Consider the following 27,935-nt stretch of genomic DNA (forward strand, 5'->3'; position numbering starts at 1 on the left):
GGCTGGGTGCGGAGTTCTGCAACCCCCTCCCTGGTTCATCATCTGTTCCCTCCAGCCATCTGTGGGAGCGTAGACGTGGGGGACCAGGCGAGGCCCCCTGCCCGGCCCCTGGTCCCCTGCTCCCAGCCCTGGCCCAGGCCCCGCCTTGCCACGAGCAGCCGCGGGCCAATAAATGGCTTCTGCGCCCCACACGCCTGGCCAACTCAGCCACAGCTCCATTCGCTCTGGCTCTTCCCCCCATTCCCAACCTCTCAACTCCCAACAGTGAGCCCTCCACCCATGGAGGAGACATACCTGGAGCTCTACTTGGACCAGTGCTCCGCCCAGGTGAGCCTGGAAGCCGCCGCCACTGTCCCAGAGTCAGGGCCCACGTCCTGCGTACCCAGGAGTCTGCCTTCCTTTTATCTCTAGTAAAACTTCTAGCGACTGTAGGAGGTGGGCTTCATTATCCCCATCTTTCAGTTGAAAAACTAGAAGGTTCGAAAGATGAATTAACTTACTAAAGGTTGCTGGTCCAGTGTGAATACAAATTGGAGACACCTGAGGCTTCTTTCAGTTTGTTGATTCTTACATTTTGAGGTTTTGCTTTTTAATCTAAGAACTGTAGAAAACAGAGGAAAGAGTCCTCAAAAAGAAAAAAAAGGGGCTTCCCTGTTGGTCCAGTGGTTAAGACTCTGAGTTTCCATTTTAGGGGCCTGGGTTTCCATCAGTGCTAAGGAAATTAAGATCATGCATGTGGCGGAGTCAAGAACAAGTGAAAAAGCAAGAGAGCAACTTACAGAGGGGGTGGTGGTGGTTGGGGGGTGCTTAAATAGACCAGTGATTAGCAGTGAAGTAGAAATAGTGAAGTCCCACAGTATTTAACATTGCAAAGGAGAGCCCAAGCTGGGAAGATTCTGTGAAAGATGAGTTAATGGCTCTGTAAAGACAGTTTAACAAAAAAGTTTCTTCAAGTATAAGGCTATATTCTGTATACTTAGGGAATACTCTGTAAGCTTGTTCTCTAAGGTGTGTTCCTATAAATAAACTCAGACAGGAGGCTTTCAGGGTTCCACCGACATAAAACATCCCTCTTTTTATCTTGTTGCCATTGCCTCAAATTCCTTGTTGAAGTTCAGTTCTTTGGGTGGGAGTTTTGCCTTCTGCTAAAATGCCATAATTGGAAAAAGGAGGGGAGTCACCGATGTTGCAGACTTTAGTTCTTTAGTGTAAATTGGCTGATGGAATCTTTTCCGGCTAGAACAGAAGAGGCCATGGAAACAGTGGAGAGGGGTCTGGGCCGCTGTCCCCACCTCACTTTCCCTAGGGCCCACCTGTGGGGTAGGGGTGGAGGGAGATAGGGGCAAAATATAATGCAAAATGAAATAAGGTCAAATCTTATTTTAAGAGAATAACTGCGTTCTTCTAAGTGTTTTTGTCTAACATTTAGTCACCGCTGCCATCTGCTGGACTTGTGGTAACAGCACCATCAGTTGGATCCGAAAGTGAAAGAGTAAAAGTGAAAGTCGCTCAGTCCTGCTGACTCTTTGCGACCCCATGGCCTATACAGGCCATGGAATTCTCCAGGCCAGGATACTGGAGTGGGTAGCCTTTCCCTTCTCCAGAGGATCTTCCCAGCCCAGGGATCGAACCCAGGTCTCCCACATTGCAGGCAGATTCTTTACCAGCTGAACCACAAGGGAAGCCCAAGAATACTGGAGTGGGTAGCCTATCCCTTCTCCGGCGGATCTTCACCCAGGAATTGAACCAGGGTTTCCTGCTTTGCAGGAGGATTCTTTACAACTGAGCTATCAGGGAAGCCCCATAAAATGCAAAGCGGGCCACAGAAGCCACAGGCCGACGAGGATGGGATTCGAACCCACGTGTGCAGAGCACAATGGATTAGCAGTCCATCGCCTTAACCACTCGGCCACCTCGTCCCAATAGGATCTAGCCAGACTTATTACGGGCTTCCCTGGTGGCTCAGATGGTAAAGAATCTGACTGTAATGCAGGAGCCCCAGGTTCCATCACTGGGTTGAGAAGATCCCCTGGAGGAGGGCATGTCAATCCACTCCAGTATCCTTGCCTGGAGAATCCCATGGACAGAGGAGTCTGGTGGTTCTCACAGAGCCGGACACGACTAAAGTGACTTAGTACACAGCACACACAGATATATATATAGATATATAGATATATAGATATATATATATATATACACTTCCCATGTGGCACAGTGGTAAAGAATATGAGTTCCATCTCCGGGTCAGGAAGATCCCCTGGAGTAGGAAATGGCAACCCACTCCAGTACTCTTGCCTGGAAAATTCTATGGACAGAAGAGCCTGGCGGGCTACAGTCCATAGGGTTGCAAAGAGTCAGACACGACTGAGCACACACTTTTAGCCAGACGTATTAGCTGAGATAAGTTTGTCATGGAGAAGACATAGCACAAGGCATTCGTGACTGTTCAATTATTAGAAGCAAGATCTTCTGATGGGTGAGGTTATCCTGCCAACTAGTGGTCAAATATAGAATCCAGGCATGCAACTTGGGTGATGTGGGTGGTAATATGTACCAACAATTTTTTTCCATAACAAAGGCCATGAGTTTTATATTAGCTGTTTCCCTCAGTTGCACACCTCATTCCCTCGGTTGATGATAATGGAAGTTGATTAGCCGTCCCTGTGCTGGAAATACAATACATTGATTTAAACTAGTCTTTCCATTTAAATTTCAATAACTTTCCCCCTATGCACATAAATGGAATGATTTCTTATCTCTCCTTTGACTAGAAGGAATAAAGATGAGTCCTTTGTGGAGGCTTGATTAGCACTCAAGGCTGTATCCTCAGCTTCCTTCACTTACTACTCTTTTTTTGAAAATATGATTTTAAAACTCAAAAAAAAAACACCAAAAACCTTTAAGTCAACTAAAGTTTATAATCAACTTAGGGAGTACAGAAAAATCTGTACTTTTCAAAGTACAGATTTACAGCGTGATTGCCAACTTACCTGAATTACAGAAGTGGGTTTAGAGTAGCAACTTACTACAAATCTAACCAAAGAAAAACATTTTATGAAACATGCTTTTTCTGTATTTTAAGATACATTTTCCTGTTTTCATGAAGTGTGTTGTAACCCTAGAGTAGAACTTTAAGGAGCCTTTCTGGAAAGAGCAGGGTGTGAATATAAGCTATCTGAACGGCCTCCTCCTGAACACACTGCCTGTCAGCCAAGGTTGGCGTCCTTTGGGTGTGACATGATGTTCTGTCTGTTGTGTTTTGTCTGTTTTGGGAACGGCCTAGGATGCCCTTACGCCATCCAGATCACCCCTGCTGAGCCCAGCTGTGCCTTATGATGTGGACATGCTTACGTCATCCAATCCAGAGACTGCATTTAATCCCCAGCTTGAAGAAGTCACAGAAGCATCTGGCAGTTTCTCAGCTGTGGATCTTAGCTTCTTACCAGATGAGCTCTCCCAAGAAAATAAAGACCAGACTGTCATTAGGAGCAAGCATGAAGTTGAAGAAAACTGTAAAACTCAAAGTCGGCAAATTAGGTTGCCCTTACCCAGCCAACTGGACGCTGGCCTGGCCTTAAACAGCAGCAGTGGGTCAGGTTCCCATTCACATCTGCACCCTGCTGATGGTAACTCAGCCCAGCCCTCTCCTGAGAAACCACACTCCATGCCTCTGGCGTCCATAACTCCTATGACACCAATGGCCCCTATTTCAGAATGTTCTGGAATTGTGCCTCAACTACAGTAAGTTGCTGTTGTTTTAGATGAGTAATGCTTCTGAGTATAGATTTTGTATTCTTGAATGGGATCATAATAGTGTAGGGAAGAAAATTTCAGATCTCAGTATCCTTTGTTTTATCAGCTCTTAGTGGACTTGGTTTTAGACTATTTACCTGAAAAATGAAGCACCAACTCTTGATCTCCTAAGCAGGAGTTGAGGGTTAGTCTACATATTCCTGAAGGATTATATTGTTTACACTGCTGCTACTGCTAAATCCTTCAGTCATGTCTGACTCTGTGCAACCCCATACATGGCAGCCCACCAGGCTCCCCCGTCCCTGGGATTCTCCAGGCAAGAACACTGTAGTGGGTTGCCATTTCCTTCTCCTATGCATGAAAGTGAAGTCACTCAGTCGTGTCCGACTCTTTGAGACCCCATGGACTGCAGCCCACCAGGCTCCTCCATCCATGGGATTTTCCAGGCAGGAGTGCTGGTGTGCCATTGCCTTCTCTGATTGTTTACACTAAAGCACTTTAGTTGTTATAAATTGTGGTTGGAGTTGGAATAACACAAAGGATAAAAAAAATGTAAAACTGAATTTGATTTGCAAGTTGATTTGATGTTGTGCTTTCTATTTTGAGGCATTTTGAAAAAGATCTAAAACTTAATTTTAGTCAGTCATGAAATTTTAGAAAAAGCTATTTTAGTCCTTTAGGAGTTTTACAATATACTAAGGACTGTGTAACTATATATTTCACATTTAGAATAATTCTCCCCCTAGGAAGGCACCTAAACCTATAAAATGAAGAAGTAAATATGTTTTAATTATTTTTTACTTTTTAAATCTGGTATAACTTAGGTTGACTTATTTCTTTAGGAACATAGTTTCCACTGTAAACCTGGCCTGTAAATTGGATCTGAAGAAAATAGCTTTGCATGCAAAAAATGCAGAATATAACCCAAAGGTAAGATTTCTCAGTAATTTTTTCAATAATTAGGTTCTATTTAGATGTTCTTTCCTTCATAGGATCGTGATATTGACTCATTCCTTTGTTAATATTTTTTAAAAAGAAAAAATGTTTGGTGGAAGACTTCTGGCAATTTGAAAGTTTAATTGCCTCATTCTCTGTTTTGAACTTATAAAAATAATTTCATTTTCTGTGTTGAATACTTATTAAGCAGTTCTAAACATTAAGATGTTTCTCTTGTTAATCAGAAAAACCTTTCAGTGTGGCTATTTTCAGCCTGATTATGGAAATGCTAACTTTCTTACAATGTCATCATACTCATGGAAATAATTTTTTCTAATTGTTTTCCCATTTAGCTGACACATGTATTTTTTCACTTATAGTTTCTCTTACCTGGGAAATCTCAATTGTATAAAGTGCAAAACTGAAGTGTATGATTCCAGCTTCAATAAAATCTATTTTATTAAATTCTATCTTATCTATTAAAATCAAAGTTTAATAAAATCTATTCTTTTTTGTGTCTTTCCAAGGCCAGGTATCCCATTTTCAGTGGTCTGTTTACCTAGGATTTGTTCATTCAATCAACATTTAATGATTAGTTAAATTACTTAGTACAAAGACGAGTAAGGCCTGGTGCCTACTGGGGAAAAGTTCACTGTCTTGGGTAGTGGAGATTTAAGGAGTTAGATGAGAAAGGCCATATTAGTCAGAACCCAGAGGACCTTGCCAACATCAACTATTTATGGATAAAGTCTTTGTTTTTCCTGTTGTGGTAGTGGTGCTGTTGACATCCGAATTTAAATATTACCTGAATATTACCTAGTGAAACAAAGCTTGCCTGTTTATCTTTTGTGTTGCTAGCTATGATGAGGACAGAAGCCCAGTGACGGGCCAGGATTTTTAAGGATGTAGCTATGATTGACTACACAAGTGAGCAATCAACATCTTGAGCCTATTTTATTCTCTACCGTCCTCAGCTCTCCTCTCAATTTGGTGCATAGGATTTGTCCATACTTAGACTTGACAGCTGGAAAAATTCTGGTTTGGCATTTCAGATGTCTTAAGAATTTAACAAAAGGAATATTAGGTGAGAGTGCCACCTTTTTAGTAAACATCTGGAAAACATTAATAGGCCTTGATCAGTTGTGTGTAGCTCTGACTTGGGGTTCTTTTTACTGTCGGCACTTCAAATGCAATAAGACCTGTTAAGCTTTTAGCATAGGGTCTGAAACATTAACAGATACTCAAATTTTAGCTTTACTATTATTCTTCTTACCTTTTAGAATCATGTACATTTTAGAATCACAATCATTTTGTTAATCTTAAGGTAGGAGAATAGACCCAGACATTTTTTAGTTTCCCACTAAATTTCTATTTATTTAACCCTTTTCATGTCTAGCTCACCCTTGCAACTGGAATAGTGCTAACCCTTCAGTTCAGTTCAGTTGCTCAGTCATGTCTGACTCTTTGCAACCCCATGGATTGCAGCATGCCAGGCTTCCCTGTCCATCACCAGCTCCCAGAGCTTATTCAAACTCATGTCCATCGAGTCAGTGATGCCTTCCAACCATCTCATCCTCTGTCACCCCTTCTCCTCCTCTCTTCAATCTTTCCCAGTATCAGAGTTTTTTCCAATGAGTCAGTTCTTCGCATCAGGTGGCCAAAGTATTGGAGTTTCAGCTTCAGCAGGTGTTAACCCCTAGTGAAGGTTAATTGTTCTTTTGGCTTCTGTCTTTAGAGATTTGCCGCTGTCATAATGAGGATCCGAGAGCCCAGGACTACAGCCCTCATATTTAGCTCTGGGAAAATGGTCTGCACAGGAGCCAAAAGGTAAGAGGAGCCACCCTCCTCCAAAACCAGACAAACAATTCAGTATGTGAAACAAGGAAGGATGGCATTAATATTCTAAAACACATAGTAGATGCAAAATACTTTGCTGAAGAGTTAAATTCATGAAATGAGAAGTTAGGGGTTAAAAACATTCAGCCTCGTAATACTGACATATCCCACTTTACAGTCTCCCATAGTGAAGGGGGCTTCACTAGGCTATTACAACTTGTTTCTAAGGTATATTTAAAATGAAAAAAAGAAAAGCTATAGTAGTAAAGCCTGTTATAAATCTAGGGAAGTAGTTCTTGTGTATTTTCCTCATAGCAGGCAGATACATGGATAGAACTTTTCAAAGGAGGGGAATTAGACATTTCTTGAGCATTAGCTTGAGCATTCACTCAGGAGGGATCTCTTAAAAGGCTTCTCTTTCCTGGATCTCATGCCGAGGTAGCCCTGTGCTGATGGAGGTCTGTTCGCCATAAAACTAGTAGGAGAGCTGCTCTTCCCTCTAGGTGTTAGTAGATGAGTAGTAAATTGTCCTCCTGAAAGGGTGTACCAATTTTCTTCAATATACACTGAGTGTTAATATTCTTCTATCTATTTGCCAAATTTATTGGCAAAAGTTACATTGTTTTAATTACATTTCTTTTTATTTACTAGTGAGACTAACTTTTCATAAGGATATAAACTGTCTACTGTATCTTTTGCCCAATATTCTATGGAGATATTTATCTTTTTGTATTTAAGTATTTTTGCCATTTTGGACTATAAGTATTTCTCCCATATTAATGTTAGTAATATTTTTTTGTTTTTTTTTATACACAGTTTAATTTTGTGTGTGTATGGTTAGTCTATCCAATCTTTCTCTTTATGGCTTCAGTGTTTGGCTTCACGCTTAGGAAGGCATTCCCCATGTGTAAGTATTGACCTCCATATGTTTTTCTTGTTTCTTTTAAGTCTTGCTTTGTATTGAAGAGAAGAAATTAATGTTTTGATTCATCGGACATGACTGAGTGACTTCACTTTCACTTTTCACTTTCATGCATTGGAGAAGGCAATGGCAACCCACTCCAGTGTTCTTGCCTGGAGAATCCCAGGGATGGGGGAGCCTGGTGGGCTGCCGTCTATGGGGTCGCACAGAGTTGGACATGACTAAATCGACTTAGCAGCAGCAGCAGCAGAGCCTTCTCTGGATGAAGGAAATGTTCTGTACCTGTGCTGTCCAGTGTGGTAGCCTCTTGTCACATGTGGCTTCTGAGAACTTGAAATATGGCTAATACCACAGAGAAATTGAACTTTTTATTTTGTTTTAAAATTAATATAAATTTAAATAGCCAGTGTAACTGGTGGCCACCATATTGGGCACAGCGAGTCTAGAATTTCATTTCAGTATTTTCAAATGGCCAGTCAGTGTCCTGATACATTTATCAGAGAATCCATTTTATCTGTTCCTCCCCCACCTGTTTTGCATGCTCTTTACCTGTGTCCAGGTAAGTTTCCAGACTTTCTCTTCTGTTGATCTGTGTATCCTCTGATCTAGAAATCTCCATTTTGAAGTCATTTTTGGACAACTCTGCAAAGATGTACATTTCAGCATTGTTTAAAATGGGAGCAGCTGCTGCTACTGCTAAGTCGCTTCAGTCGTGTCCGACTCTGTGCGACCCCATAGACGGCAGCCTACCAGGCTCCCCCATCCCTGGGATTCTCCAGGCAAGAACACTGGAGTGGGTTGCCATTGCCTTCTCCAATGCATGTAAATGAAAAGTGGAAGTGAAGTTGCACAGTCGTGTACAACTCTTCTCGACCCCATGGACTGCAGCCTACCAGGCTCCTCCGTCCATGGGGTTTTCCAGGCAAGAGTACTGGAGTGGGGTGCCATTGCCTTCTCCGAAAAGATGGCTAGGAAGACACAAATCTGTTTATGATTCCAAAACTGTCCATTGTACCAAAGCCTTTTCTAGGTGCTAGGGACAGTAGTAGGGGAGGTGGGTCCTTCTCTTCAAAGTCTGCAGCTTCCTTGTATACAGTGAAGGGTAAACATGGTACAAATGCTAAAAAAATAAATCAGAGAAGTGTCTGAATATAGCCCAACTTGTCAGCAGTCGCAGTGATTAAGACATCTTTAATATCTTGCCCCTCCCCAGCGAAGAGCAGTCTCGACTTGCAGCGAGGAAGTACGCCCGTGTGGTGCAGAAGCTGGGCTTTCCTGCCAGATTCCTCGATTTTACAATTCAGAACATGGTTGCAAGCTGTGATGTGAGATTTCCTATCAGTCTGGAAGGTTTGGTGCTAACCCATCAGCAGTTCAGTAGGTATGATTGTATAACTTCACTTTGAGTTTACCAAAATATTAAAATTCTATTTGGATTGCTTATATATTATCTTTCAGAGAAAGTGTACATTTTTTTAAGCCACAATAAGTGAAAGGGTTAAATTGCTATACCTAAGTCCTCATTGGTTACCATATGTGTCTAATCTTCTGAAACGGTGGTTCTCAAAACTAAATTGCATAGCGATCACCTGGACGGCTTATCAACACACATTCCTGCCTGGGCTGCAGTCCCCAGAGATTCTGCTTTACTCTGCCTTTCTAACAAGCTCACAGGTGATGCCATTACAGCTGGCTAGAGGCCCACACATTGAGACTCACTAATGTATAGATTTCTAAAAAAAAAGTCACACCTGGCTGGGGGTGGTGGCAATGGCAGGAAGAGAAAGGGTATGATACAGACTAGGTAAGTAGGAAGGGCTGACAGCCAGTGAGAGGAGAAAGAGCTGGAGAGAAGATTTTAAAATAATATTATAATGATAAAGAATGGCCGTAGCATACTTTATGAAGGCAATCCTACCTAGCTTTTGTCCTATGGAGTTTGTTCAAGGGTTTTCTTTTGCTGTGTGTGGCTGTAGCCCCCACCACAGCTTCTTTCATGGATTCATATTTCTTGGGGAGTATCTCTAGCCTGCTTGGCTTCTTAAAACGAAACTTCCCATCTCAACAGCAAATGCTCCTCTTCCAGCTGCTTCTGTGCTTCTCACAGCTTGTTCAGGCCCTCAGAGAATGGTGATGGAGGGTGACTGACTAACACTAAATCCCACCACCCCTTAGGCCAGGGCACTTAAACTGGCTTAGAATCACAGATGCTCTTAAATTCTTGTGATCTAACTTGAACTGAAGTCCTTTCACTCTGCTTTTCCTTCCCTTTGCCTTTATGCAATCATTCTGCTTAATAATAGACAGGGATCATAGAGCTGTGTTTTCTTTAATGTTTGTTAACTCTCCATTGAGAAATGACCTAAACAGAAGTTAAAAAGTGCCTTGTTTTCCCCTAACTTTCAAAAAAAATTTTGTTCATTCTGAGATTTAGCTTTTATGATATTCTTTAAGCAATATCTTGCTCTTGATTGTCTTTTCATTTTTTCCTCTGCCTCAATTTTTTCAGCATATGTTTATTAAGTGCCTATGAGGTACCCCTTGAGTTCACTGAGAAGCACCCCATGCAAGATGTATTGCCTCTTTATGTGTCCTTTTCTTCCTTAAATCTTGGAATGACTCATAGACTCATAGTAAAACCTTCATTTTTAAGAGTCTCTGAACACATACTCTATCTTCCAGATCCTCAACCTTGGACCTCCTGTCTATCTTTCTCTGAGGCAGTTTTTAATGAACATGTGAAAGATGTCTGCCCAATTTTGAGGTACATGTCTGTATTAGTCTTGGCATTCCCCTTTCTGGCCCTTTAGGGCTCTGAAATGATGTGTGCAGTTCCCCCTAAATTTCATTTCTTTTTCACCAAGATTGTCTTCTTTGTAGGTCAGATTTAAATCTGGAGTGGGAGTGCCCCCTTGTCAGTACTTCTACCTCTGAAAAATGAAATTGCAGAAGGGCAAGATGAGAATTCACCTGATGCACTGCTTTTAGTCACTTGGAGTGGGTCCATCACTGTTTTCCCCTCCTCGTAAGCCAGTTTTATGATCTCATTCATCTTTTTTAAAAAATTTGGCCAGATACTCTCACCGATACCTCTTTTTAGTCTCATTTTTGCCTCCCCCAAAATGCCCTCCATCCTTATCTTATGGATTACAACTTCAGTGTGTGTATTTGTGACACTGGGGCATTAAAACCTCTTTCTCAGCAGATTTATGTCTTTAAAATGAAGACTTCCTTTAATTGCCTGTAGCCCTGTGGGGAACCATGGCAACATACCACTTATAATTGTCAAGTCAAGTTTGCTTTATGTTAAAACCTCAAGTTCATTTAATTCCCCTGATTCTACAAATATGTATATCAGCATCTGATAATACGTATCTTACTTGTTACTGGGCAGCTTCTCCATCAGTCTTTCTATGTCATAATTGTTTTCCATTTTCCCTGAGCAATTTTTTCCCCTTCCATTCAGTTTTTATTGGGTTGGCCCAAAAGCTTGTTCCATCTCATGGAAAAATCCAAATGAAATTTTTGGCCAATCCAATAAATCAAAGTTATCTTAAATATTTCTTAGATGAGTAGAATCTAGGTGGCTACTGTGTAGTAGATGCTGTGATGCTAGTGGCAATCAATGCAGCCATGGGCCCCTGCCGTTATGGAACCACTATTTAAAAGGGAAAACAGAGAAACCAAAGACAATAATGAAATGTAACTATGAAGGTATAATGGTGAAGGTGAATACCTCTTGGCGTGTTTTGGTACCATCAATTAGGATACTTAATGTAACTGGGGAAGGGCTGAAGATAAGGAAGACTTGTTTTGGTACCATCAATTAGGATACTTAATGTAACTGGGGAAGGGCTGAAGATAAGGAAGACTTCTTAAGGGAATGACATTTAAACAGATTTGAATGAGCTGGTTTGGTCCAAGAGATCGGCAGCTATTTGCTGTTTTCAATCTTCATGAAATATTCTCCATCTCTAACCAAAACCTCTTTTCTTTCTGTCTCAGCCTTCTTTTGAAATGAAGTAGAGAGTAAATAAAATGAAGTAAATCTCTAGTTGGGAGTTCATCATGCTAGTACCTTAAAATCATGGTTCTGAAGCCAAAAACAGTTCACCATGATTTACATACCAAAGACTTTTTTTTGTATATATATGTATGTATCTGTTTTTTATTGAGGTACAGCTGATTTACAATATTAGTTTCAGATGTACAACATAGTGATTCAAATTTTTATAGATTATAAATTTACTATTATTATAAAATACTGGCTATATTCCCTGTACTGTATAATATATCTATGTAGCTTCTTTCTTTTTACATTACAGCAATTTGCACCTCTCAATCCCTTTTTCTCCCTTCTCTCTCTCCCCACTGGTAACCAATAGTTCATTCTCTGTATCTCTGATTCTGTTTCTTTTTTGTTACATTCACTAGTTTGATGTATTTTTTAGATTCCACATATAAATGACATCATACAGTATTTGTCTTTGACTTATTTCGCTTGGCATAATACCCTCCAAGTCCATACATGTTGTTGCAAATAACAAAATTTTATTCATTTTTGTGGCTGGGTGGTATTCCACTGTGGAGAAGGCAATGGCACCCCACTCCAGTACTCTTGCCTGGAAAATCCCATGGACAGAGGAGCCTGGTAGGCTGCAGTCCATGGGGTTGCTAATAGTCGGGCACGACTGAGAGATTTCACTTTCAGTTTGCACTTTCATGCATTGGAGAAGGAAATGGCAACCCACTCCAGTATTCTTGCCTGGAGAATCCCAGGGACAGAGGAGCCTAGTGGGCTGCCGTCTCTGGGGTCGCACAGAGTCGGACCCGACTGAAGCGATTTAGCAGCAGCAGCAGCAGCAGCAGTATTCCACTGTGTATATATATCACATCATCTTTATCCATTCATCTGTTGATGGACACTTACATTGTTGCCATATCTTGCCTATCATAAATAATGCTTCTGTGAACTTTAGGGTGTATGTATCTTTCTGAATGTTTTTATTTTCTTTGGCTATATACCCAGGAGTGGAACTGCTGAATCATATGGTAGTTTTATTCTTAATTTTTTAGAATGTATTTATTTATTTGACTGCATCAGGTCTTGGTTGCGGCACACAGGCTCTTCTCTGCATCACTTGGGATCTTTCCTGCAGCCCATGGACTCTCTAGTTGTACCTACCATGTGGCCTCAGTAGTTGCTGCTCACTGGTTTAATTGCTCTGCAGCATATAGGATCTTAGTTCCCTGACTGGAGATCGAACCCTCTTCCCCTGCATTGCAAGACAGATATTTAACCACTGAACCACCAAGAAAGTCCCTAGTCAATTTATGATTTAAGGTAACGATTGATACGTATGTTCTTACTGGAGCTTCCCTGGTGGCTCAGATGGTAAAGCATCTGCCTGCAATGCAGGAGATCCAGGTTCGATCCCTGGATTAGGGTAATCCCCTGGAGAAGGAACTGGAAACTCACTCCAGTATTCTTGCCTAGAAAATCCCATGGTTGGAGGAGCCTGATAGGTTACAGTCCATGGGGTTGCAAAGGGTCGGACACAACTGAGCAACTTCACTTTCCCTTTCATGTTCTTAACTGCCATTTTGTTAATTGTTTGGGGGTTATTTTTGTAGGTCTTTTCTGTTCCTTTCTTCCTTTTGTTCTCTTCCCTTCTGATTTGATGACTATCCTTAATGTTCTGTTTGGATTTCTTTCTCTCTTTTTTTTAAATTTTATTTCTAGCTGTGCTGGGTCTTCGTTACTATGTGCAGGCTTTATGTAGTTGTGGTGATCTAGAAGCTATTCTCTAGTTGCAGTGTGCATGCTTTCTCATTGCCGTGGCTTCTGTTGTTGCAGAGCAGGGGTTCTAGGGCACGAGTTCAGTAGTCATGGTACACGGGCTTAGTTGCTCGAGGCATGTGGGAACGTCCCAGACCAGGGATCAAACCCGTGTTCCTTGCATTAGCAGGCAGATTCCCAGCCACTGGACCACCAGGAAAGTCCTTTCTCTTTGTGTGTATGTATTATTAGATTGTTGGTCTGTGGTTACCATAAATGAAGTTTATATATAGCAATCTGTCTGTGTGTGTGTGTATACACATAATTAAGTTGTTGATCTCTTAAGTTCAAAGGCATTTTAAGAACCCTGAATATTTACTCCCCCCTCCATGATTACTGTTTTTGATATCATTCTTTTTCTTTTTTGAATTCCCTAATTGCCTATTGTGGAGAAGGCAATGGCACCCCACTCCAGTACTCTTGCCTGGAAAATACTACTTTTGTCTTTTGGTTTTCTGCTAGCTTTGTTATTTACAACCTTTCCTGTGCGTTGTTGGCCTTTACCTGAGCTTTTCCCTTCTCTAATTTTCACATTTCTAGTTGTGGCTTTTTCTTTTTCACGTAGAGGGGTCCCTTTAACATTGCTTTGGTGGTGCTGCTTTCTCAGCTTTTGCTTGTCTGTAAAATTTTTGCTCTGTCCATCAAATCTGAATGACAGCCTTGCTTGGTAGTGTATTCTTGGTTGTAGGTTTTTCCCTTTCATCATTTTGAATACATTGTGCAAATCCCTTCTGGCCTTCAGGGTTTCTGCTGAAAAGTCAGCTGTGATAGCCTTACGATAGTTCCCTTGTATGTAACTTGTTGGTTTTCCCTTGCTGCCTTTGATAGTCTGTCTTTATCTTTAATTTTTTCCGTCTTAATTACAATGTGTCCTGGTGTGGTCCTCCTTGGGTGGATGCTGTTTGGAACTCTCTGTGCTTCCTGGACCTGGATGTGTGTTTCCTTTCCCAGGTTAGGGACATTTCCAGGTATTTACATACCAAAGACTTTTATTTGCTCTTTTCCCTTTTAGTGTCTTCAGATTTGGTTGGAAAATCAAATGAAAACATTTCTTCTCTGCCCTTAGTCTTTACTTTCTTGGCTCGAACTTCATAGTTCCTATAGAAGTTTTTCAGGGCTCCAGCTAGTATCATTGTCTCCCCAGTGTCCAGAAGTGGCTTGTGGGCAGAAGTCCTGACAGGCTTTCTGCAGGAAAATAGAGTGATGTCCCAGGAAGACATGTCTACACATAACGACCTCCATATACTTCAGATGGATACACTCACCACCGTCATGCATCTTTCTGGTGCCAGTAAGAGGTCAGAGCCATTTCAGAATGGAATGGAGTTTTTCTGTGTGATCTGGATCCACTCCTTAAGAGCAAAAACTTTTTTTTTTTTTTTTTTGCTGCACCACACGGCTTGAGGGATCTTATTTCCCCAACCAGGAATTGAACCTGTGCCCTCAGTAGTGAAAGTGCAGAGTCCTAACCACTGGACCACTAGGGAATTCCCCATGTATATTATAGTGTTCAATTTCCTAGATTTTTTTCTTTCTTTTCTATCCCCATTAGCCATTGTTTTGAGAATAGTTTTATTTCATCAACATCCTCTTAACTACTGACATCTTTTTTGTAGGCTCCTCAAGCCTTTCTAGGAAGGAGTGAGATACTATTTATAGGAGCAAATTCTGAATTTGTAAAACTTGGTATGATTTAGTATACAGTATCTGTCCAAAGTATTCTAGTAATGTTTTTAGGTTCTATCTGCTAAAAATGTTAACTGTAGCACTTTATAAATATATCCACAATGTGCTTATTATTGTGGAACTTGGAAATTTTTGAAAATGTGTTTATGTATTGCTATTGATAGACTTTTTTTGAAAAATAGAGAACATTCAACTAAGAAGATCTTAATATATTAAATCTGATGCTCTAAATTTCCTTAATTTCTAAAAGCTTAGGATGTCTGCACTTGGAAAAATATTATGACTAAAAATGAATTCTGTCACTGACTGCCACAGAAATTACCTAAGACACTCAAGACTACTTTTGTCAAGATGGCCAAAAGGTTTTTGGTAAAATGGCTTTTGAAAACTGCTTTTGTGCGCTGGATCTCAAATATTACGAGAAAGTAGTTGAATAGTGCTATTTTTTAACTTCTTTCTTTTATATCTTAACAGTTATGAACCTGAACTGTTTCCTGGCCTTATTTATAGAATGGTGAAACCACGAATTGTGTTGCTTATCTTTGTATCTGGAAAAGTTGTGCTGACAGGTAAGTTCTAAGATTCTGACTTTCTTAAAATTCAACAGCTTTGCGTATGCTTTGCTTATGCTTTGTTTTACCTTTTAAATAACTTTATTCACTGTCATACAGCAATTCTTGGTATTATAGAATACCCGGGAAAAAAATGAAAAGCAAAATGAAAGATAACATCATACATTGGTCCCTAAAGTTAAACAATATAACTTTTTCCATGTTTTATGTCATTTTGATATATTTAAAACGAATATGTTATGTGTTTATGTGTCTGTTCAGTAGCTCAGTTGTGTCCAACTCTTTTTGACTCCATGAACTGTAGCCCACCAGGCTTCTCTGTCCATGGAATTTTCCAGGCAAGAATACTGAAGTTTATAGCTATTTCCTACTCCAGGGATACTCATCTTTACATCCTATCATTTTAATAACCATTATAACATATGTAGCTTAACTCACTGTTACAAATTCTTAATGAAGGCTTTCAATGTCTGAACAATGTTCCTACAAAGGGGTCAACAAATCTTTTTTTCTGCAAAGAGCTAAATACTAAATGTTTTCGGTTTTGTGGGCAGTAGAGTCTCTGTCACAACTGAGCCTTGTTTTATTGTGAAAGTAACTGTGAACACCACATAAATAAAAAGGCTCTAAAGTGTGAATTTAATGTAATTCACTTAATTTACACATATCAAGTAATTTTCTTCTTTTTTCCCCCAACCATTTCAGTATAAAAATCATTCTTAGCTCACAGTCTATACAGAATCAGGTAGCAGACTAGGTTTGACCAGCAGACCTAAGTTTCCCAACCTCTGTTCTAACATGTTCCTGCATCAGACTGGTTCTCCCATTGTCAGGTTATGCTTTTTCTTTGTTTGCTGCTTATTAATGGGACAAAAGTTTGGCTATTTTTATGTGTAGAGAGTCATTTATTAGTGTAAATGCTCAGAAGTGAAGTCACTCAGTCATGTCCGACTCTTTGTGACCCCACGGACTGTAGCCTACCAGGCTCTGGGTCCATGGGATTTTCCAGGCAAGAATACTGGAGTGGGCTGCCATTTCCTTGTCCACGGGATCTTCCCAACTCAGGGATTGAACCCGAGTCTCCTGCTTTGCAGACAGACGCTTTTCCATCTGAGCCACTAGGGAAGACCTATGCTCAGAAGGGGAATATTTGTCTAAAGACAGACCACTTTAAAGCTTCCTAGTACAAATTATTTTATGAAATTGTTTTGAAAAGGTTTATACAATGCAGTTTTTCTATATCATACATTGCTGCCAGGAATGTATCTGAGTATCTTTTACAAACTCTCAGCAACATTCAAAACAATAATTTACAGAAAAAAACTCTAACTGTGTAAGTGAAAGGGATCTCACTGGTAATCAGAAATAGAAATTGATCGCTTTTCTGCATAGTAAACAGCATTTCATCTTTTTAAAATAGCGTGTATGTAACTTACTGCTTTTTGTCTACTTTCCCCTCTCTAAGGGTTTGTGTGAGTTTACCATAGTATTGAAAATAATTACTCTTCGTTTTATTTGTGAGTTTTCCCAGTTTCACTTATTTTTACGTAAAAGTTTTTTTAATTCTTGAGGTAAATGGTTGAGGCTCTTTTCCATACCATTCTACTGAAGTTTGCTGGTTTTGCCTTATTTTGTCTGACTTTTTACGCATTTTACTCTCTGGGACCAGGATAAATACCCAGTTTTTATGGCACGAGCCAAATTGACTATTCCCCACCCCCAAATAGCTGGCCAGACAACCTAAAACTACATATCCTTCATTATTAATATCTGATGACTTCTTTTTTGGCCTTTATTTTAAAATATGGGTCTGGTCTCCAGTTCAACCTTTGCTCCTGAATTATACTATGATAATCCTACTGTATTTTTACTACATTGTGGTTATGAATGTGTGTTAATCCTAGTGAGCTCTATATCTGATAGGCCAGTTTCCTGTCATTGCTTCTCTTTGATTAGCTCCCCTCAAATATTTATTCTTCCAAATAAACTTTAAAATTTAATAATATCTTGCCCCATCTAAAGCCAAATGAGATTTCTGCATTAGCTGAATTAATTTGAGAAACATCGATAAAGTTATCACTCAGCATCCAAAAACATGGAGTGTCTGTTACTAAATCTTGAGAATGCCCAGTAAGTGTTACAGTTTTTTTTTCAGAAATAATGTATCTTCAAAATTGGGAGAGCTTCTTTAGAATTCAAGAACCTTTTGAATACAACAATGCAACAATTGTTCAGATGCAACCAGTTTAGTGTCTAGAATAATTAAGACCCCTAGTAATTAACAGGCTTCCCTGGTGGCTCAGAGGTTAAAGCATCTGCCCGCAATGCGGGAGACCCGGGTTTGATCCCTGGGTTGGGAAGATCTAGTTTCCCTCTATATGTCCTGGAGAAAGGGGAAAAAGCCTGCCAAGTACATTGAATAGTGTAGATACTGCAGGCAAATATATGCCCTCCTCCAGGGAAAAAAAAAATTTAAGATCTTTGGATGGATGCTTTCATCTATGTGTTATGTATCATTAGGAAACTGTCTTATTTACAAGTACAAATTGCCAAGTACAGGCTAAGTTCCTATTATAGGTATGCAAGAACAAGTTTCTTTAAATATCCATAATTCAGACCAACTTTCTTAGTTATCCCAAATAAAAAGGAAAAAGATATACTTTCATGTGCACATTTGCTAGGAGTTTCAAGTTACAAAAGTAAAGGAATGTCAACTCAGGGTACTGAAGACCATATAGTACCCTTCCCTGAAAATTTGTCAATGCGTTCAGCTCAAAGAACAGGCATAGCTAATTGTAAAATTGTCTTACTCCCTTGAGGTGCCAAAGCTGCAGTCAGCACGTCCAAAGCTACAACTGAATGAATGGTTAAATGAACTGAGAACAAAGAGGACCTACTTTCCTACTTTGTCCTTCATCATGGTCCCAGACAGCAAACAGCAAAGGGACCTTAACACAACTTCTTCTGGTCTGTGCTGCTTTTCTACAGCTAATATGACATTTAGGACCCATGCTTTTTCTCAGACCACAGTAAAATGAATAGTCTAGCTAGGATCTGCTGGAACAATATACAGTGACAGCATATATGTCAATTTTCACTTCCAAGATGAGACATAATAAAGACATGTTAGGTACTCATATACCAGGCGTTATGATAAGTAAGGGCTTTTATATGGGTTCTAGTTAACTCTCTTGGTTTCCCTGGAGGCTCGGTGGTAAAGAATTCGCCTACAATGCAGGGGATGGAAGTTCAATCCCAGGGATGGGAAGATACCCAGGAGAAGGAAATGGCAACCCACTCCATATTCTTGCCCGTGAAGTCCCACGAACAGAGGTGCCTGGCGGGCTACAGTCCATGCGGCTGCAAGAGTCAGACGTGATTTAACGACCAGACAACAACAGTTAATTCTGTGAGGTTGTGCTTAATATCTCAGTCTCCTCACCTGTAAAATGAGGACAATTAAGTAACATTAACAATGTCGAACAGCTGTTCATGCTGCACATGCCTGGCTTCAGACCACCATCTTCATGTACGTACACTATCCCTGAGCTCTTTAGATGTCTATAAAAACACCTGTGTGGCCTTTGGACACTTTCCTCCTAATACTCCTTGTCACCTAAGGAATGGCAAATACTGTTAGTGGTGAGAGGCAGCAGGTGTGGTGGCTAAGAGGCTAAGCTCTGGAAGCCAGTCATCTAGTTTTAATCCAAGCTTTACCATCTCTTGGCTATGTTGACCTTGGGTGAGTTTGTGCTCCACCTTGATTTCTACATATGTAAAAGGCAGGGGCCCATAGAAACTACCTGCTGTAAACACAGTATAGACGTTAGCTGTTATTACCTCTGTGAAAGCCCGCTCTTCTTGAGTTTTCCCCAGCACTGAAAAAGATGAATTGTTGCTCTCATGCCTTGCCCAGATGATAGGAATATGAAGTTTAAAGAGGCTTTAGTAAAATGCTTTTTATACTTATTTCCTTCTGGCATAAAGGATGCAGAAGCTGGGTCTTTGTTAGGGAGGGTCACTCTCAATCAGCTGGGTGTCAGTGGTTCTTGGAAATGAGTGGGTCGGAGGACACCATAAAAATGGCAAGATTTAATAGTGAGTGAGCCAGACAGAGAACAGGATATCCCTGTTGATCATTGCTGGTAATTTACCACTAAGAGCGACTCAGTATAGACTGCAAAATGTATACCTTGAGAGGTTAAAGTCTGTTTATTTTTTCCCCAATTTGTAAGACTTTCATTTACGTGTATACACATACGGTATCCCTTGGGAAAATAAGATGTGTACTTGTGACTTGGTGTAAGAATAGAGTTAGAAAATCCAGGTAGTCCTGGGAAGAGATATTGGGGCTGGCTAAGAGGTAGGGAGGGCTTCCCAGGTGGTGCTAGTGGTAAAGAATCCATCTGCCAATGCAGGAAACATAAGAGACATGGGTTCCATCCCTGGGTGGGGAAGATTCCCCTGGTGGAGGACAACCCACTCCAGTGTTCTTGCTTGGAAATTTCTTGGACAGAGGAGCCTGGTGGGCTACAGTTCATAGGGTCACAAAGAGTCGGACATGACTGAAGCGAATTAGCACGCATGCATGTATGCAAGGGGTATGGATGAGTTTGCAAATTCTATTGTTAGATGATAGATATTTAATAAACTTTGGATGCCTATGAGGTACATATACTGTTTTAGGTGCTCAGGATGTGAAAGCAAATACAACACACTCTTTATCCAGCAAAAATCCAGCCCTGGTGAAGGAGACAGACAAATTACATGATACCAATTCTCACAGAACCAAATGATAAGCCATGAATGCATGAACCAGCCATCCCAGCATCCCTAATCCTGAAGTACATTCTTTTAGGACAGTAAAAATGACTGAGCTCTTGTCAAATGTTACCATCTGAAAAGGACTTTTTGCAAAAACTTGTTCATGCAATCCTTGTAGTCACCTTATGAGAAGACTGTTGTCCTTGTTTATAGGTGAGGAAATAAAGGCTCAGAAGTTAGTTAAACAATCTGCCTGTGATTTCAAACTTAGTGGGAGGGCTTGCATTTGAGCCCATGTGGTTTGATCTCAAGCCAGTAGCTAGTGCTTTCTTCAGTGCACTAGCCACAGAATTTCTACCTCATTTACCACAGTTAGCAAAGGTGTTTATCCCCCAAATTGGTGTCATCATAACTTGAAGGAATGATCTGGTGAAAGTGAAAGTTGCTCAGTTGTGTCTGACTCTTTCCAACCCCATGGACTGTAGCCTGCCAGGCTCCTCTGTCCATAGAATTCTCTAGGCAAGAACACTGGAGTAGGTAGCTGTTCCCTTCTCTAGGGGATCTTCCCAACCCAGAGATCAAACCCAGGTATCCCACATTGCAGGTGAATTCTTTACTGTCGTGAGCCACCAGGGAAGTCCAGGAATACTGGAGTGGGTAGCCGTTCCTTCTCCAGGGGATCTTCCCGACCCAGGAATAAAAGCAGGGTCTCCTTCATTGCAGGAGATGGAAGTAAAATCCGATGCTGTAAAAAACAATATTGCATAGGAACCTGGAATGTTAGGTCCATGAATCAAGGTAAATTGGAAATGGTCAAACAGAAGATGGCAAGAGTGAACATCAACATTTTAGGAATCAGTGAACTAAAATGGACTGGAACGGGAAAATTTAACTCAGATGACCATTATATTTACTACTGTGGGCAAGAATCCCTTAGAAGAAATGAAGTAGCCTTCATAGTCAACAAAAGAGTCCGAAATGCAGTTCTTGGGTGCAAGCTCAAAAACGATAGAATGATCTCTGTTCATTTCCAAGGCAAACCATTCAATATCACAGTAATCCAAGTCTATGCCCCAACCAGTAACACTGAAGAAGCTGAAGTTGAATGCTTCTATGAAGACCTACAAGACCTTCTAGAACTAATACCCAAAAGAGTTGTCCTTTTCATCATAGGGGACTGGAATGCAAAAGTAGGAAGTCAAGAGATACAGGCAAATTTGGCCTTGAAGTACAAAATGAAGCAGGGCGAAGGCTAACAGAGTTTTGCCAAGAGAACACACTGGTCATAGCAAACACCCTCTTCCAACAACACAAGAGAAGATTCTACACATGGACATCACCAGATGGTCAACACTGAAATCAGACTGATTATATTCTTTGCAGCCAAAGATGGAGAAGCTCTACACAGGTGGCAAAAACAAGAGGAGGCGCTGACTCAGATCATGAACTCCTTATTGCCAAATTCAGACTGAAATTGAAGAAAGTAGGGAAAACCACTAGACCATTCAAGTATGACCTAAATGAAATCCCTTATGATTATACAATGGAAGTGACAAATAGATTCAAGGGATTATATCTGATAGACAGAGTGCCTAAAGAACTATGGACAGAGGTTCATGACATTGTACAGGAGGCAGTGATCAAGACCATCCTCAAGAAAAAGAAATGCAAAAAGGCAAAATTGTTGTCTGACAAGTCTTTAGAAATAGCTGAAAAAAGAAGAGAAGTGAAAGACAAGGAGAAAAGGAAAGATATACCCATTTGAATGCAGTTCCAAAGAATAGCAAGGAGAGATAAGAAAGCCTTCCTCAGTGATCAGTGCAAAGAAATAGAGGAAAACAATAGAATGGGAAAGACTAGAGATCTCTTCAAGAAAATTAGGGATACCAAGGGAACATTTCATGCAAAGATGAGCACAATAAAGGACAGAAATGGTATGGATCTAACAGAAGCAGAAGATATTAAGAAGAGGGGGCAAGAATACACAGAAGAACTATACAAAAAAGATCTTCATGACCCAGATAACCACAATGGTGGGATCACCCACCTAGAGCCAGACATCCTGGAATTCGAAGTCCAGTGGGCCTTAGGAAGAATCACTATAAACAAAGCTAGTGGAGGTGATGGAATTCCAGTTGAGCTATCTCAAACCCTAAAAGATGCTGTGAAAGTGCTGCACTGAATATGTCAGCAAATTTGGAAAACTCAGCAGTGGCCATGGGACTGGAAAAGGTCAGTTTTCATTCCAATCCCAAAGAAAGGCAATGCCAAAAATGTTCGAACTACCACACAATTGCACTCATCTTACACACTAGCAAAGTAATGCTCAAAATTCTCCAACCCAGGCTTCAACAGTATGTGAACCATAAACTTCCAGATGTTCAAGCTGGATTTAGAAAGAGGAATGAGAGATCAAATTGCCAACATCCACTGGATCATCAAGAAAGCAAGAGAGTTCCAGAAAAACATCTACCTCTGCTTTTTGACTACACCAAAACCTTTGACTGTGTGGATCACAACAACTATGGAAAATTCTTCAAGAGATGGGAATAGCAGACCACCTTGCCTGCCTCCTGAGAAATCTGTATTCGGTCAAGAAGAAACAGAACTGGACATGGAACAACAGACTGGTTCCAAATTGGGAAAGGAGCACATCAATGTTGTATCTTGTCACCCTGCTTATTTAACTTATATGCAGAGTACACCATGCGAAATGCTGGGCTGGATGAAGCACAAGCTGGAATCAAGACTTCCAGGAGAAATATCAATAACCTCAGATAATCAGGTGACACAACACTTGTGATAGAAAAAGAAGAAGAGTTGAAGATGAAAGTAAAAGAGAAGAGTGAAAAAGTTGACTTAAAACTCAACATTCAGAAAACTAAAACCTTGGCATCTGGTCCCATCACTTCATGGCAAATAGATGGGGAAACAATGGAAACAGTGAAGACTATTTTAGGGGGGCTCCAAAATCACTGCAGACGGAGACTGCAGTCATGAAATTAAATGACACTTGTTCTTTGAAAGAAAAGCTATGACCAACATATTAAAAAGCAGAGACATTACTTTGCCGACAAAGGTCTGTCTGGTCAAAGCTATGGTTTTTCCAGTAGTCATGTATGGATGTGAGAGTTGGACTATAAAGAAAGCTGAGCACTGAAGAATTGATGCTTTTGAACTGTGGCGTTGGAGAAGACTCTTGAGAGTCCCTTGGACTGCAAGGAGATCAAACTAGTCCATCCTAAAGGAAATCAGTCCTGAATATTCATTGAAGGACTGATGCTGAAGCTGAAGCTCCAAATACTTTGGCCACCTGATGCAAAGAACTGACTCATTGGAAAAGACTCTGATGCTGGAAAAGATTGAAGGCAGGAGGAAAAGGGGACAACAGAGGATGAGTGGTCGGAAGGCATCACTGACTCAATGGACATGAGTTTGAGCAAGCTTCAGGAGTCGGTGATGGACAGGGAAGCCTGGCATCCTGCAGTTGCAAAGAGTCAGACACAACTGAGCAACTGAACTGAACTGAATTCCTGCATTGCAGGCAGATTATTTACTAGTTGAGCTACCAGGGAAATTGGTGATCATCATAAATTTGAAGGAAAGATCTGGTAGATTTCGTTTAAAAGAAAAGGGTCATATAATCGAAGTCTGGTGCTCCAAATTGAGAGGTTTGATTATAGATTGATTATTAATAGGACTGTGGGGCCAATTTAGATTTCCTCAAAATTTTTATGGTAATATTTCAGTGAGGAAATATTTCACTGAATTGACCAGGTTCCCTCATTGGGATTTACAATTTCTGGCGATGTTTGTTTGCTCACCTTCCATGGAAAGGAAGGAACGCAGATACATCAAGTCTTCTCTCAAAGTTGATACTCACGATTCAGGGCATCTTCAACTTCGTGGGCCTTGCTTTCCCACACAATAAATTTTAAAAATTGCGCTAGACAATTTTCCTAAAGCCTTTTTGTGTCCAAAGTTGTTTTTCTATGATATAAAAAAATGATCACTCTCAGTGTCTGTTCCCTCTTGGGCAATGGGTGTTTTGTACTCTCTAGGGGATACCAGAACGCTATACTATTTTGGGCTTGAATGTAAAGCTCTTGCTATTTCTAAAAAAAATTTTTGGCTGCCCCATGAAGCATGTGGGATCCTAGTTCCCTTACCAGGGATTGAACCTGTGCCCCCTGCATTGGGAGCTTGGAGTCTTAACCACTGGGCCAGCAGGGAAGTCCCTAGGTATTATTTTTAAGTGTTATGAAAAAACTGAAGTGCATGGTTACCCAAAATGCTGGACCTGGATATCTGTTACTCAGATATAAAAAGAAACTTAGTTGCCAAAAAAAAGAACTTTAGTTTTGGGGAGGGGGCATTGGGTGAAGGTGTATCTGTGCCTGCTATACCTACTGTGCTTCTGTGGTGTGCTGTGTTTAGCCACTCAGTCACGTCCCACTTTTTGTGACCCCGTGGACCATAGCCCGCCAGGCTCTTCCGTCCATGGGGATTCTCCAGGCAAGAATACTGGAGTGGGTTGCCATGCCCTCCTCGAGGGGATCTTCCTACTTCACTGTCTCCCAATTAAGGCTGTTCTATTCAAATGTATCCAGAACCTGAAAAAGTCCATTAAACGAGACGCAGAGTCTTTTTATAGTGATGTCTTACTTTTTCCCAAACTAACAGTTTGGCTTCTACAAAACCAGTCTCTTCAGAAACTAAAATTTTAGCACTATAATTAAAATTTGCTGAGACTTAAGGGACTTTCGCTACCTCAAACGTACCGAGTTTCTGTTGACCGTTCAATGATTGACCCTCCCGCCTCTCTACCAGACATCTTTGAGGGTAGAGGCTCTTTGGCAGTGAATGAGTAACTTTTGCCCTTGCATACTGCTCCCCGCCCCACCACCATATTAAGCTAATAAGTACTTCATTTTTGATTCTTAAACTTTTTTTAATTTATTGAGATAAAATGCAAATAGCGCAAATATAACCATTTAAATGAAAAATTGAGGGACAATTAGTTCATTCAAAATGTTGTGCAACCACCAACTCTAGTGCCAGAAGATTTCCACTATTCCAAAATAAAGTCCTATGTCATAGGCGGTTTCCCCCCTTTCTTCCCTACCCTAACCCTGGCAACCGCCAGTCTCCAGTCTCTGAATTTACTTATTCTGGAGATTCCATATAAATGGAATCATATAATATGTGACCTTTCATGTCTGACTTCTTTTAACATAATGTTTTTGAGGTTCGTCTTCATTGTACTATGTATCAGCACTTTATTCCTTTTTGTGGTGGAATAATACTCCCTTGTCAGCAATGAATATGCAGCTACATGCATATTATTTGTCTGAGTACTTATTTTCAATTTGGGGAGTATATTCCCAGGTACCCAGGAGTGAAATTGCTGTGTCATGTGGTAATTCTTCTTTTAGCAGCTTTGAGGAACTGCTAAACTATTTTCCATAGTAGCTGAACCATTTTATGTTTCTACCAGCAACGTATGAGGCTTCCAGTTTCTCAGTCTCTTTGCCAACACTTGCCATTTTCCACTTTTTAAATTGTTCTAGCTCATCCTAGGTTCTGAATCCTGATTTCTACCTACTTCTCAAATCTCTTGATTCTCCTTTTGGGAATTCCCTCTCATTCGTCCCATCCTTAAACCAGATAACTACGTCTCACACGTTATTTCTGCTGTCTTAGCCTTTCTCCCAGCTAAGTTTATAGCTCCCAAGAACAAGTCTTTATCAACTTAAAAACTATTTTCCATTTTTCTTCATGTTAACAGTTTTTAATATGCTTTTCATTAATCTCCTTGTCTCCTGCCCAGTATCAGATAATAGTTCCCTGATGGACTGACAGTTCCACATAAGTACTACCTGTCCTTAACCCTTAACATAACATGCCTGCGTAGCATTGAAAGCGAAAGGTAGTTAGTAGGGCTGACTGATAATCTCGCTCAAGGGTGAGTGGTGTGTCTAAATCATATTTTTATCCATTTTAACCCCTAGAGCAGTTGTAATTAAAGACCTCCTGAAATTTAACTCTAAGGGTAACAATGGTAGAGTCTTTCCCTCTAATAATCCCTTCCCAAATTGAAATTTAAAACTTTAGAACAGTTCCAATTTGTCTCACTCTGTTAGTCAATATTAGGGAATAAGGATGTTAACTAAGGCTGAGTAGATCAAAGGAAGTCCCTTTCGCTGGTAGCTAAGTGCCCACAGCTGCTGACGAAGGTCATGTTCTGTGGTCATGTCCATGGCACACCAAGAGATAACATTCCATATTTCATACTGTGCCCTAGGAGGCTAAAGACATACTGATGTGCCCACATTACAGAAATACTAGAAAAATCTGCTCTAGGGTATGTTTTTGTGGGAATACGACTGTAGTCACCAAATTCTTTTATCTTTACCAGGAATAAAGTACTTCTCAGGTACACCTAAAGTATTAAAAGTAATTGGAAGTGACAATGAAATTTTAGTCTTAAAATTTTAGCATTGTTTTTATATTAAAGATTATGTAAACTTGGATTTCTTTATAGGTGCCAAAAAACGTTCTGACATCTATGAAGCATTTGAAAACATCTATCCTATTCTAAAGGGTTTTAAAAAAGCCTGAATATATCATTCAACATCTCACAGTATATTGGTTTGAATATATGCATAAGCCCAGCAACAGAAACAGCTAGACTGTAGATGTTCCATGCACATTTTGACTTTAATTATTAAAGTGTGATTCTGTATAAGTAACCATGCCTAAGAAATAACACTTTTTTTCGAAATGACTATTGTATGTTATTTTTAAAATGGAAAAAGTAACCTGATTTCAGAATTTGAAGAGTTAAGGCCTTGCTAGAATGATATTCTAACATCATTAAAATTTAATGCTTTGTTCTTGTTAAAGATGTAGTACATGAACATGTGTTCTCTAAAAATGTATAACAATATATAGAAATTTAAAATATCTGTATAAAACAGGATAGAAATTGTCTATTGTCTTTTTTTTTTTTTTGCCTTTTTAAATATTGAGTAGATGATCCCGGCCAGTAGGTACAGGCCGGTGATGGATCCTGTCAGAATACAAATGAAACTTTAAAGTCTGAAAACTTTAAGAAAAATTAAATAATTACATATCCTTTTGTTTGAAATAATCAGAGAAAAGTATTTCTCTCCCGAAAACTTAAACTTTCAGGAACCATTCAGGTTTAGTATAAAGTCTATTTTGAAAACAGTTTAGGGATTTTGTGCTTTTTTTGTACCTTCATAACCCTGTGTAATTGTATTAAAATAGATCAAATAAGACTTAAGAGGCTGGAGCAAAGAGCTCAGCTTCAAAACCCAATTAGCTTGTGGGAATCATGCGCATTTGATGGAGAAGTGGAGATTAACAAGGAGGGGGATGGGCTAATAGGAGTCTTGGACCTTGTTCCCACGTGGGCGGGGATTGTCTTTCACTAAAATGAGGACAGGGAGGCCTGGCCTGCAGTCCATGGGGTCGCAAAGAGTTGGACACGACTGGGCGACTGAACACAACAAAATGAGGAAACGTTTGTAGGGAGGGAGAGTTCAGTTTTGTTTCTGAATTGCTTCAGACCAATTCTGTACAGTGAATTGGTCACCGTACA

At 40.2% G+C, this 27,935-nt stretch overlaps 1 protein-coding gene and 1 non-coding gene across 2 annotated transcripts; one reads left to right on the forward strand and one right to left on the reverse strand.

The window, feature by feature from the left end:
• TBPL2 (TATA-box binding protein like 2) lies at positions 1 to 27,885 on the forward strand. The gene is made up of 7 exons (XM_086320575.1): positions 1 to 327; positions 3,284 to 3,741; positions 4,596 to 4,683; positions 6,425 to 6,516; positions 8,661 to 8,828; positions 15,447 to 15,541; positions 26,853 to 27,885. Exons 1-7 carry the CDS (start codon positions 280 to 282, stop codon positions 26,927 to 26,929), a joined length of 1,026 nt encoding a protein of 341 aa, XP_086176701.1. The 5' UTR covers positions 1 to 279; the 3' UTR covers positions 26,930 to 27,885.
• On the reverse strand, positions 1,838 to 1,919 carry TRNAS-GCU (transfer RNA serine (anticodon GCU)). Its single transcript has one exon. It is a non-coding gene; the product is annotated as a tRNA-Ser (tRNA).
• Positions 27,886 to 27,935: the final 50 nt, after the last annotated feature.

The sequence above is a fragment of the Bos grunniens genome, chromosome 10 (assembly GCF_055505025.1).
Source record: "Bos grunniens cultivar Pamir isolate PY7600 chromosome 10, Bosgru_T2T1.0, whole genome shotgun sequence".
In the NCBI taxonomy this organism is placed as follows: Eukaryota; Metazoa; Chordata; class Mammalia; order Artiodactyla; family Bovidae; genus Bos; species Bos grunniens.

What these genes read in the sequence shown, in the direction of transcription:
- TBPL2 (XM_086320575.1), top strand. Translation starts at nt 280, where the DNA reads ATGGAGGAGACATACCTGGAGCTCTACTTGGACCAGTGCTCCGCCCAG. An exon ending in TGGACCAGTGCTCCGCCCAG is followed by an intron (nt 328 to 3,283) that starts GTGAGCCTGGAA and finishes GGAACGGCCTAG; the next exon opens with GATGCCCTTACGCCATCCAG. An exon ending in ACCCATCAGCAGTTCAGTAG is followed by an intron (nt 8,829 to 15,446) that starts GTATGATTGTAT and finishes ATATCTTAACAG; the next exon opens with TTATGAACCTGAACTGTTTC.